General features: G+C 38.6%; 1 protein-coding gene across 16 annotated transcripts in view; it reads left to right on the plus strand.

Moving 5' to 3' along the window:
- Window positions 1–12288, plus strand: part of ANKS1B (ankyrin repeat and sterile alpha motif domain containing 1B) — a 1156394-nt gene that overhangs the window by 1081918 nt on the left and 62188 nt on the right. For 7 of the 16 annotated variants that reach the window (XM_070370295.1, XM_070370296.1, XM_070370297.1 and 4 more), the window contains 2 exons: window positions 6309–6437; window positions 8654–8725. In XM_070370295.1, the coding sequence (XP_070226396.1) occupies window positions 6309–6437; window positions 8654–8725 (201 nt within the window). Of the gene's footprint in view, window positions 1–701; window positions 777–6308; window positions 6438–8653; window positions 8726–12288 lie in introns of all 16 variants that reach the window. The other 9 variants (XM_070370293.1, XM_070370303.1, XM_070370307.1 and 6 more) reach the window with 2 other exon arrangements.

The following is a 12288-nucleotide window of genomic DNA, read 5'->3' on the forward strand; positions in this document are numbered from 1 at the left end:
ATGCTGTTACCCAGAGTTTCTGGTGAGTGACAGAACTGAGCTTCCAGACCCCAACCCACCCCCCATTCCGCCTCCATGGCGCCCCCTCCACCACCACACGCTCCCATTGCTGGGCAGCAAACGGACACTTCTCCCCTTGTTAATCACAGAGTTTGCCCTTGAGAACTCTGGAGGGGGAAAATATCTTCTAGGTTTATCAAGCTGAGCAATGACTAAAGTAGGGAAGTCGTTTTATTGCATTGTGTGCTCCTGGTCATTTGCCCATAAGAAAATAAAAATGTTTGGCTTGTGTTAAAGACTTTTTTCCTATCTTTCTTGAACTTCATGAAAATATTTATCCTATGAAATGAATGACGTGAAGGGGGAAAGTATTTCCATTCTCTTTGGCAAGTGGAAAAACACAGTTTGCTTTCTTCAAGATGTGAGTGGATTGGTAATTTCCTTTGACATAAAACTAATGCATAAATGGTCTTTTTTTTTTCTCCCAGCCAACCCAAAATGTTTTTAAGCAAAAGAATGACTTGGCAGTCAATTATTAAACCTCGGGCAACCTAAAGCATTTTTTGAGTGTTGTTGTTGTTTTTTTAAGAAATGTGATTCTTTGCTCTTTATTATTTTCCTCCTCCCCTTCCTTGATGCTACCTTGGTAGCTGCCGTGTTTTAAATATTGACAAGATGAGATAGTTTTCTGTTTATATCAGCAGTCGTCTGTCTGTGAGATATGGACGAATCAGAACGCTGGATTTCCTTTCTCAGCCATCCATCAGGTTCATAATGTAAGGTTACAAATGGTTATTTTCTCTTCCTGAACTTGCGCTGTGTCGTGTGTTGCAGTGTCGTCAATAGCTATAGGGACTATGTCCTGGCAATGCAGAAAATTTGTGATGTCTAACAACTCCCGAGATTTTTTTTTTATTGTTTATTATACTTCATTCACTGTGCCTCGTGACTAAGTTAACGTGCAAAACATTGTCCTGAAATGAGAAACGTACTTGGTTTGGAAGTCTACAGTTAAAATCTGTCCCGTGTGAGTTTGGCTTTCATCCCAGGTGTCCGCGTTCACTTGCTTTCACAGGAGAAAGGAAAAGGGTAAATTGATATATATATATACCCATGTATATATCAGTGTTAGTCTTCCCCATTTTGTACTTCCCTTGTCCATGGGCTATTCAGTTCTTTGTGCCTAACACAAAGGTTCATGCGCTTCACTTGTGAGAAATATTTGAGTATGATTTGCATGATATTCTATATAAGTTTTATGCAAATGCAAGAGGACTGTAGCCAAGAGAGGCACCATTACAGCTACAAAGTGGTTCTCAGCCTAATCCTTTCTTTTTTTTTTCACTTGACAGTACTGAATTGATCTTTGGAATGCATGCAAATCACGACCTATTTTACTCTGAGCTGCTTAATATTCAGATATTCACATTTCACCTTTGCATACATTTAAAAATTCATTTTTGTTTGGAAAGTAAACATTTTCATGTTTGGTTTTTTTTGTCTATTTCATATTTTAAAATACAATCCTATTTTCACACTCTTAAGTTTTTCTCATTGGGCAGCCTGCTGTCTGAGAGGTTGAGACTTTTGGTTGAGAATCACTCAAAAGAGCTTTTGCAGAGCTCTTGGGGCAGCATGCAGAGGGCCTCTTTTGGGGTGCCACGTCAGGCATACCCCTCCTTGTGTGCATGGGATTTCTGGCTCTTGGGGACCAGTCTATACATTGCCTGGTACTGCTGCTCCCGTGACCCAGCAGTTCCTCCTGAACACGTTAACGCTCTCTAACCAGTGCTTTTTCACGTTCAGAAGTGGCCATCTCCGCTCTTTTATCAAAAGAAACAAATTTAGGATAACCAGCTGCATTCTTTATTCTTGAAGATGTTTTAGAAGAACTGCACCAGCATCTTGCTTTCATGTGTGTGTGAACTGTTTGTAGGAGGCCTTTCCTTACATTCACATCCCAATGTATGTACACATATGTATACATATGTGCCTTCTTCAAAGCTGTTGAGATAAGGGAAAGTAAATGTAATCACATAACTTATGTATGTTTGGGTAGCCCACCTCTAATATTTGTTAGAATTATTGAAAGTGAAACCTGAAAATAACAATTGTCATTTAAAATCATTTTAGTTTTTTATTAAGTGATCTGAAGAAATAGAAAACAATGTTTGTTAATATTCAATCTAAATTTACAAGCAGGTAGGTGGGAGTTGTTCCTAATAGAAAAGATTTAAAAGCTTCTATTAAAAAAATCAATTAAGTCCTCATTTAAAAATTTTTTTAAAGAATAAGATAAGGCTTGGAAAATACCATACTTCCCTGTCCATGTTAGAGAGCTAGATCCTAATCATAGCTTTTAATTATTTACTGACATCCTAACAAAACTTTTCCTTAAGAAGAAAGAAAGAATATAAACAGTGTTTCCCCTTTGTATTCTCAGAACACATAGAATATGTGATATCTTCAGTTTCCATTTTGGGGGATCGAGCCTTGTTTTTGAATTAGATATCTGGTGCAAATGAACTAAAACCATGCAGTTTTACCACCTTTTGAAATAATGAAAAGATTAATAGCTGCATTTTGGAATCTACCATCCAATAAACATCTATCATGGAATTTTGCAAATTTTTTTCTGCGTTATAACTAAATTCAGTTAGTGGCTTATACTTTTCAGCTGGTGGGTATGAGACATTTAATTTAATTACATTATATTGAGTATGGCCCAATTATAATCCTTAAAACTCAGCAGGCTAAGAATTTCTAGTTGGCAGTTGGTAAATACCTATTAAGCAGAATCAATTCTCTGTTTAAAACTTTAATCTCAAATTATGTTTTTCTTTTGTATTAGAAGATTAAGTTTTATTTGAGTTTGAAGGGATAGCTAATAATGTACATTTTCTTCTGTTTAATTATGTCCTAAAGGAACAAATACATACATAAATGCCAAGTAAACAGGGTTTTAAGCCATGACCAAATTCTTGAACTATTAAGATCATTTAATACATGAACCTAAAGGAAAGGTTTTTCTCCAAGTATTTTAAGCTATAAAGAAGTAGCCTGAAGATATTTAGTAAAAGTGCCTGGAATCACTGTAATTTCTCTTCTGCAATTACTTAAGCCTTTTAAAGAGTACTGCCAGTCACTAATAATTTACAATATGACAGACTTTTGCAATTTTATTTTGTTATTCTAATTAAACATTATTGCCTCATAGTAACCCATGTTTTGCTAAAGATAAGACTTTATTATAAACCGTTATTTCAGACAAAAGACTTTTTAAGTCTGTTTGATTTTTAATTAATATTTAATAAGCATTTTTAACTGAGAGATTATTAATTTTTTAAATTTACCTGAAGAAATACAGATAATATCTGGATATAAATTTTGTGTTTAACAGGACCTAATACTGGGCTTCACAATTGAAACTATTTGAAATGTGAGGCAAACCCCTCCCTTGCTTTTTCTCTCTGCTGCTCCTCCATGTTATCACCACTCGACCTGTTTCCTCCATAGTTCATTCCTGCCTCCAAAAGGACAGAGACCGAGGGCACCCTTGCTCTCTAAGTTCTTTTGTTTTTACTGTCCCTCAAGGAGATGAAGCTGAATCCCACCCCAGGGCAGGCCACATCTGCCCTTTACAATAGTGTAATGATGAGTCCATCCATTCCCACTGAATTAATTCCAAAGAGAAAAATCAACACCTACAAACAGAGTCTTCTAAATACTCTTATATCTAAGGTTAAAAATAATAATCAGTTGATGAGTTTCCAGGAAGAAAAGAAAATTATTTCCTTATAAATTCAATTTTAAGAACACTTTTTCCTCTGTTTGAAAATGAATTTCTGGAAATAGCACTCAGTATGACAAAATTCAGTTTCTATTTCCAGAAAGGCAGATTCAGTCCCTGTAGGGAATTTTTAAAATATTTGGTCTGGAGCATAGTTTCTGGGCCACAAAGAAAATAAGGATTCTGTTTCTCTTCCCTATAATTATCTTCCCCCATTGCATGTCGGGGAAGCGTGTCAGAGCACTCCAGATTCGGAGCAGGTGGTTTGGGATTTCTGGACAAAATGGAGTCACAGGAGAGCAGATGATGGCGCTGCCTAAGCAGATAAAATGGACGTACCACTAAATTCTTCAAATGCTTATGAAATAAGAGATCGAGGTCGTTTCCAGACTGAGATGTTATGTGCTGTTATCCCCAAAATGGCTGCTCTGACTTCTGTGGATGATGTAAATATTTGGATCAGCATTCTGCTTTAAGTGTATGTGGAACTCACATTGAAATTTAATTATAAAAGTGCCTGAGTTAATTCAGCAATTAGAGAATGAATTTGCATATGATTTGCATGCTTAACGTACAAACACCTGAAATGTCCCCATAACCCCAGCTTCATCCCACCCATTCCCACCCCCAGCCCTCCCCCATCCCTTGACCCGCAACCCATGGTACCCCCAGCTCCTGCCATGTCTGTTCAGGCTTTTCTGAAAACTGCCTGTTGAGCTTGGCCACGGTGAACCTCAGCTAAACGATGACAGGGCTAACGCTGAAGACTGGATGCTTGATTTGCATTGTCACGTCAGCAGACACTGGATCCAAGGATCTCTTGAGGTCAACCAGCTCCCTTTGTATCATTCCACGAAGTTGCGTGCAAACTTCTGTTGTTGCGTTAACAGTGTTACCTGTGACTTAAGTGTACAACACCTGTTTGCTGTGTTGTTGTTGCTTTATCAAGGGAGGGGGAGACTGGGGGTGTCAGTTAATGGGGGAGATGAGAGGATGATTTGCTGGATGTGGGGAGAACTTTGAATTAAGAACTCACTGTTGCATGTTTCCAGAGTTTTAACTGTTATCATTTAAAGGTTATTACACTCACCTTCGAAATAATATTGAAATTCACATATTCTGCATTTTTAATTTTATACTAGTTTTTTTAAGAGCAAATCATGTCAGTTGAAATTAAGATCCAAACATTTAGGAGAGAAGGAAAAGAAAAGATCAAAATAGCAAGTCAGAGGAAAACTTAATTGCAACTAGTCACTGTTTTTACAAAATAAAAATCCATTTAAACAAAGAGAAAACTTAAGAATGAGTCAGGGATGGGTCATAAAATGAAGGATTTTTGCTTAAAAATGCTTAAGTAAATATTCCAGATAAAGTCTTAATGATATCAACAGATGGAAGATGGGAGAACCGAGCCCTGTGCAAGTAAATTAGCAACTGGAACAAAACTAACAAGCAGAATAGCTCAGAGAGAGGAGCCGAGGGTTCTGACCAGTCACATACTCCAGTGAGAAGCCAAGGAAATAACATGAGGCTCATTTTTCTCTTCCTGTGGTTGGGATTGACGGATCTCAAAGAGAAAATTTCAGGCTCTCTGCCTCACGAAATGGCCTATGCTTTCCCTAAGGGGCTCTGGAATTCTTCTGTTTTTTAAAGCCAGTTAGAAATTTGACTTTATAGGCGCTCACACTAAACCATTACAGTAATAAAACATGTTGAGGTTAACCTCATGGAAAATGGTCATTAAAATGATGGGATGTCCTTCTGTGTAAAGTCTGTCTTAGTGGGCTCAGGTACTACGTGATATACCGTCACATGGACTGTGCTTGTACTTGTGATCAGGCTCCCAAGTACATGCATATGCACATACGACCAACCCTGGTATTTAAATATTTATTCTTCAGTCATGCTTTAGGTTTTCTGAGGGAGGAGTTTGAGTATATCCAAGACAATCATGGGGCGTTATATTGATACAAATGAATTCGGAGGAGGGAAACTAGGTATCATCCACTAGGACATTTTCTTCTGAAATTTTGTCTAGTGTCACGCCTACCATATTTTCTCTCCAGAGATACAAAATTTTTCAAAGTACATGGTACATGTCCTCATCAGGAACTGAAATTTATAAACCGGTGTATTGAGAATGCATTTCAAACTAAAAATTTCAAACAGTCAAGTTTAAAAACAGAAAAGTCTTTCAAAGATCATATGTTCTTTTCTGTTGGAACAGAAAATTATGACTTAGTAAATCATTTATGAATATCTTCATGTTTAATTTTAAGAGTACTTAGCTTAGGATGTCATTCTAAAAATAGAGTAAGTCAACTTCTTTCATACCTCAAAAGTTAACTCAGCTTTGGGAAACAGGATGGTAGGACATATAAAACCATAATAACCATATAACACACTCAAATGTATTTGCACCTTTATGGCACACAGGTTTAAGATGAACTCAGGCCAGCTATAGTGCATGAACTTAGCCTATTACTCATGTTACCTCTAGAATAAATGTGATTTTCAGACAGGAGACTGGGGAGAACCTTCCATTACCTTGCGACCTCCAAACGAAGCCACAGCCTCAACTCCAGTGCAGTACTGGCAACACCACCCGGAAAAGCTCATCTTCCAGTCATGTGATTACAAAGCTTTTGTAAGTTACCCAGAACTGAGTACTTGGGTACCAGCAGGAATAGAGGGTACATTTCTAGCTTGTTTGCTTTTATATTCAAATATCCCCAGACATTCATCACTGAAATTACTAAAATGTTTTCCCCTTCTCTTTTTTTTCTTAAAGAAGCCTTCTTCAAAGGCTACTTGGAAATTCCAAACAAATGGAACTTTATAACCCTTTTAATCTTGTAAGCTTAAGGTCTGTTTTGCCTTCTTCATACATAGTTGTGTATTTTAAATTAAATGTGATAAATTGCTGTCTTAAAATGGAAATGACTGTAAATAGAGCACATATAGGCATTTCCACATAACTCACCAGTTATCTCAAAACATTGGGTCTACAGCTTTATGTAAATACCAGATTCTTTTCATTGTCATCATTTGGATTATATTACTAGGCTTTTTTCTTTTTTTAGATAGGAGAGGGAATCAGGCTTAGCTGAGATTGTGAGTGATATGAACAGGTAAATGTTCAAAAGATACCATCAGTTTGGGGGCAGATGGTTGTCATGACTATAGCAGGGAAAGTGGCTGAACCCTCAGCAGAACATTGAAACTGTCTTTCTTAAAAATAAATGTTTTAATTAGGACAAAGTTTCCTGATACCTTAAAAGATGAGGATTTCATATTTTCAAAAATAAGATAATGAAAAACATCAAAAAGAAGATAAGGGTTTCACCACAATCATCGTCATTGATTTATGAAGATGTAAAGGTCCTGATTATCTCACAGCAGTTTAGTCTTTTCATTTTGTGCTCTCTGCACCTCTTTAACTGCTTGTGTCTTGAAGCACTGGACTTATTTCAGTCATAATCTCCCCCAAAACTGTAAGACTGCAATTCCTCCTTCTTCCTCCAAGACCCAAACACCAGATCCCTGAGCCTTTCTGAGCATGCCTTCTTGGAAGCCCTTGACTGAACCCTCTGCTATTGTGCCTGTGCACAAACTCTTCAAGTCCGGGATCTCGTGGGTCTAAAAGACTGATTCCCAGCCCAGTTTTTGCAGAGTGCCAGGGTCTCCTCAGTCACATCCAGAAAACAATCATTTTAATACACTCTTTAAAAAGACATATTGAGCTGTTTCTTTTCTCTCTTTTTTTGAAGGAAAGTAGAGAAAAATGACAGATGGAAAGAACCTTAATGAAGTTTCAAAAGGTGGTGTGTGCGCGTGCTAAGTAACATCTGAGTCTTTGTGACTCTATGGACGATAGCTCGCCAGGCTCCTCTGTCCATGACATTCTCCCAGAAAGAATGCTGGAGTGGGTTGCCATGCCCTCCTCCAGGGAGTCTTCCTGAACCAGAGATGGAACCTGAGTCTCATGTCTCCTGCACTGGCAGGGAGGTTCTTTACCACTAGCGTCACCTGGGAAGCCCCTTTCAAAAGGTTGAAGGAGAGTCAATTGATAGGAAGGCAAAACAGACATTTTGCTAAAAACTTTTTACCCCCGGCCAGAGCTTGGAGTGTGTGTGACCATCTGTACTAAGGCAGCATTGGAGCCTATCACCTAACAGCAAAGTGGTGATTCCTGGCAGGAGATACTACCATCCTTCTCCCGCCCTGTTCAGCCCCTCCAGTGTCAGTTTGCACCAAGGAACTCAGCTCCCTGGGCTGTGGAACAACTGAGAATGGCGTTCTCTCTCCCCGCATACGTCCAGCCCATTCTCAGGTGGATCAACCACTGGGCACGGAACTGAGAATGAAAAAGGTCCCAAACTTTGTCTCTGCCTAAGAGCAGCCTAACATTAATTACCTATGCAGCCAACTAAGTCCAAATGGGGTGTATGTTGCTTCGCTTCTCAGCTGTCTCATACAACCCTGTAATTACATAGATAGTGATGTGATTTATTTTTGCAGACATTGCTGCCTCAAAAAAAAAAAAAAGGGAAAACATTTTTAGATGGCCCCATTTTGCAGTTAAATACGATCTGAAAGATGGCATCTTTAGAAACTACTGCAGTTTTATTATAAAGAGCAATTTACAGCTTTCAGAACTGTGGTTAATTCTGCTGCATTCTCTGTATACATACGTTTATTTGTTAGAATTAGTTACTGTTAGTTTTTAAAAGTTATGCAGCAGCCTACAACCAGGAAAGCTGGCCAGTAGTACTTCTACAATCTGCTTTTAAATTGCTACTCATATTTATGTTCTGTTTTTCATAAATCATTGATTTATTTATTTATTTTTTTGTATTTCAGTATTTAGGTTCTATGCTGATAAAAGAGCTCAGGGGGACAGAATCAACCCAAGATGCTTGTGCAAAAATGCGGGTAAGTTTGCCAAACGATTTTATTTCTTGTCACTGAAACACTAAATACTGGGTATGGATACAAATTGCTGCTTCTCAAATTCCTATTTTCTTCATCTTTTGGTCTGCTGAATCACACTGGTGTTATATAAAAAGGTATTTGGGTTTTTGTTCATGTTTATGCCCCTGTGGTTCGATTTGATGTCTGTTGGATGCAGTTACTCTGATTTTTAAAGATTTAAAGTAATTTTATATACATTGATCATCTCCAGATTACAAGAAAAATGACCTTTAGTTTACTATAAAAAAAAATATTTTAAGCACCCACTTGGCAGTCTGAGAATACTTACTGAAAAGACTGCCAACTAACTAAAAATTAACAAATGTAGGAATATTGAGAGCATATTATTTAAAGCTAATATGCCTTGCTGCTGCTGCTAAGTCACTTCAGTTGTGTCTGACTCTGTGCAACCCCACAGATGGCAGCCCACCAGGCTCCGCTGTCCCTGGGATTCTCCAGGCAAGAACACTGGAGTGGGTTGCCATTTCCTTCTCCAATGCATGAAAGTGAAAAGTGAAAGTAAAGTCGCTCAGTCGTGTCCAACTCTTCATGACCCCATGGACTACAGCCTACCAGGCTCCTCCGTCCATGGGATTTTCCAGGCAAGAGTACTGGAGTGGGTTAGGAGCTTTTTAATTATTCATTTTTTTAAAATAAGAAAACCATACAACTCCAAATTGAATCATGTAAGGACACAGTCTTGATAGAAATGGCAATTTCAAATGTCTGTGATTGGTGGCTGCTGGGTTCCCAGGACCCTGTATTAGTCAAACCAATTCTCACTGAGAGAGATCCAGTGGGCTTTTTCTTTCATGTGTCCCTTATTCTTCCTCCATAGCAGATGTGTAGAAGCCATGGTGATATCTGACTGATGATACAAAGTAAGAATATCGGACTTAATCCACATAGCAACTAACCAGTCAAGTTTGAGATCATTAGCAAGTGAAACCCTAACTTCTGTTTATCATTTATTTTATACAAGCAGCTTTGGTGGGAAATACTTAAAAGCATGTAATTTAACAGTCATTGCTCATGGAACACTAAACATGTATGAATCTTCATGACATTGATGCCTCTGTATGTAATGGCTGATTTGATATTTTGATGAATTCAGTAGCAGAAGGACTGAAACAGTTGTCTTTCTATTTGATGTAGGTATAGTATACTTAAATTGTCAGGACCAAGGAATCTTTATTACAGGTACTGTGTTTAGATTTAAAAAAAAAATCCCTGATATGTACAGGAGCTCCAAGTTCCAGTTCTGTTGGTGCTTACTTGCCTTAGGAGTCGCTGTTTTGTCATAATAACTGGTAAATTTACTGAGTAGTTACAATGTGCCAATCTTCTGTGCTGAATACCTTGAGCGTTTGCTCATCTAATCTTTACCACAAAGCTGTGAGATTAATACTGTTGTTAGCCCCATTTTGTAGGTGAAGAAACTGATTAAATAACTTTCCCAAGATCAGACAGTGAATAACTTGCCAATCTGGGACTGGGTCTGGCTGACTCCAGAGCCCAAGCTTTTAACTACTACATTCCCCTGCTTTTCCTGGGCTTCATTTTCTTAGAAAATAAGAACATTGGACTAGATCCCATTAGGGTTCTTCCTTGTTTTTATAATTCTGGAAAACTTGTATTCTAATTATCTCTCAAAGAACAATAAGAAAATGGGAAAGGTTTTTAATCATCAAGCCTCAATAATTTTAGAGCCGTTCATGAACATGTCGAAGAAATTAATTTGGCATCTCTGATTTAGTACTATTAACTCAGTTATCTGAATCCAGCTACGTCAGTGCAGTAATGAGCATAAGTAGCACATAGAGCACATAGCACCATCTAAAATACACCAGATCTGTGATTTAAATTTCAGTCAATTTCTTGAAATTAAGTGGATCTGAAATTCCATTTGGACAGCAATAGCAAAACCATTTCAACAGTCTCAGTGGAGAATAATTTAGTTAAATACTTGTCTGTTGCTTAAAATGAAAAAGCCATCTATTTAGAAGCCATTCTTCTGTTCTTTAGGGTGTTCTTCCAGTTTGCTGCCCTTGGTGTTTATTTTGAGTAGTTTACATGAAAATAAGAACTTCATTGCTACTTGGGATATCAAAAAACCCTTATTTCCCATCTTGATTAAATAAATATCAGTCTTTGACAAAGTAGCTAAAGTTGCACTCACTGGGTTCATCAGAGCCTTTTAACACCAGAAGTGCAAATTTGATCTGCTATCTGGGACTATTGATTTGTGAACTAGAGCTCTCACTGACTGAAAATGCTGTGGATCTCAGTTTGCAGTTAATGCTCCCTTTGAACCTCCAGTTACTGTTCTGTTTTCAATATGGTGACATTTCAGCCAAAAGTCCCAGTAGAATCAGATCTCCTTAGGGGAAGTACGTTAGGGCAGGGGTCCTCAACCTCTGGCATCTAATGCCTGGTGATCTGAGGTGGAGCTAATGTAATAATAATAGAAATAAAGTGCCTTGGGCTTCCCAGGTGGCACTGGTGATAAAGAATCTGCCTGTCAAGGCAGGAGACATAAGAGGACATGGATTCAATCCCTGGGTTGGGAAGATCCCCTAGAGGAGGGCATGGCAACCCACTCCAGTATTCTTGCCTGAAGAATCCTATGGACTGAGGAGCCTGGTGGGCTACAGTCCATGCGGTCACGAAGAGTCAGACACGACTGAGCGACTGAGCACGTGCACACTCAGTACCTCTCACATGAGCCGATTAAACATTTATTGCCTTGAGTTTTAAAATATCTGAAAATGGATCATTTATGTTGATAAATAGTTTTAGAGTAGTTTCAGGAACCCTTAAAGTGTCTATAAGATTCAGTCAGTTCAATCGCTCAGTCATGTCCGACTCTCTGTGACTCCATGAATCGCAGCACGCCAGGCCTCCCTGTACATCACCAACTCCCAGAATCTACTCAAACCTATGTGCATCGAGTCGGTGATGCCATCCAGCCATCTCATCCTCTGTCGTCCCCTTCTCCTCCTGCCCCCAATCCCTCCAAGCATCAGGGTCTTTTCCGATGAGTCAACTCTTCGCATGAGGTGGCCAAAGTATTGCAGTTTCAGCCTCAGCATCAGTCCTTCCAATAAACACCCAGGACTGATATCCTTTAGGCTGGACTGGTTGGATCTTCTTGCAGTCCAAGGGACTCTCAAGAGTCTTCTCCAACACCACAGTTCAAAAGCATCAATTCTTCAGTGCTCAACTTTCTTCACAGTCCAACTCTCACATCCATACATGACCACTGGAAAAACCACAGCCTTGACTAGACGGACCTTTGTTGGCAAAGTAATATCTCTGCTTTTAAATATACTATCTAGGTTGGTCATAACTTTCCTTCCAAGGAGTAAGCGTCTTTTAATTTCATGACTGCAGTCACCATCTGCAGTGATTTGGAGCCCCCCAAAATAAAGTCTGACACTGTTTCCACTGTTTCCCCATCTATTTCCCACGAAGTGATGGGACCAGATGCCATGATCTTCGTTTTCTGAATGTTGAGCTTTAAG

This window comes from Bos mutus, chromosome 5, assembly GCF_027580195.1.
Source record: "Bos mutus isolate GX-2022 chromosome 5, NWIPB_WYAK_1.1, whole genome shotgun sequence".
NCBI classification, from domain to species: Eukaryota; Metazoa; Chordata; class Mammalia; order Artiodactyla; family Bovidae; genus Bos; species Bos mutus.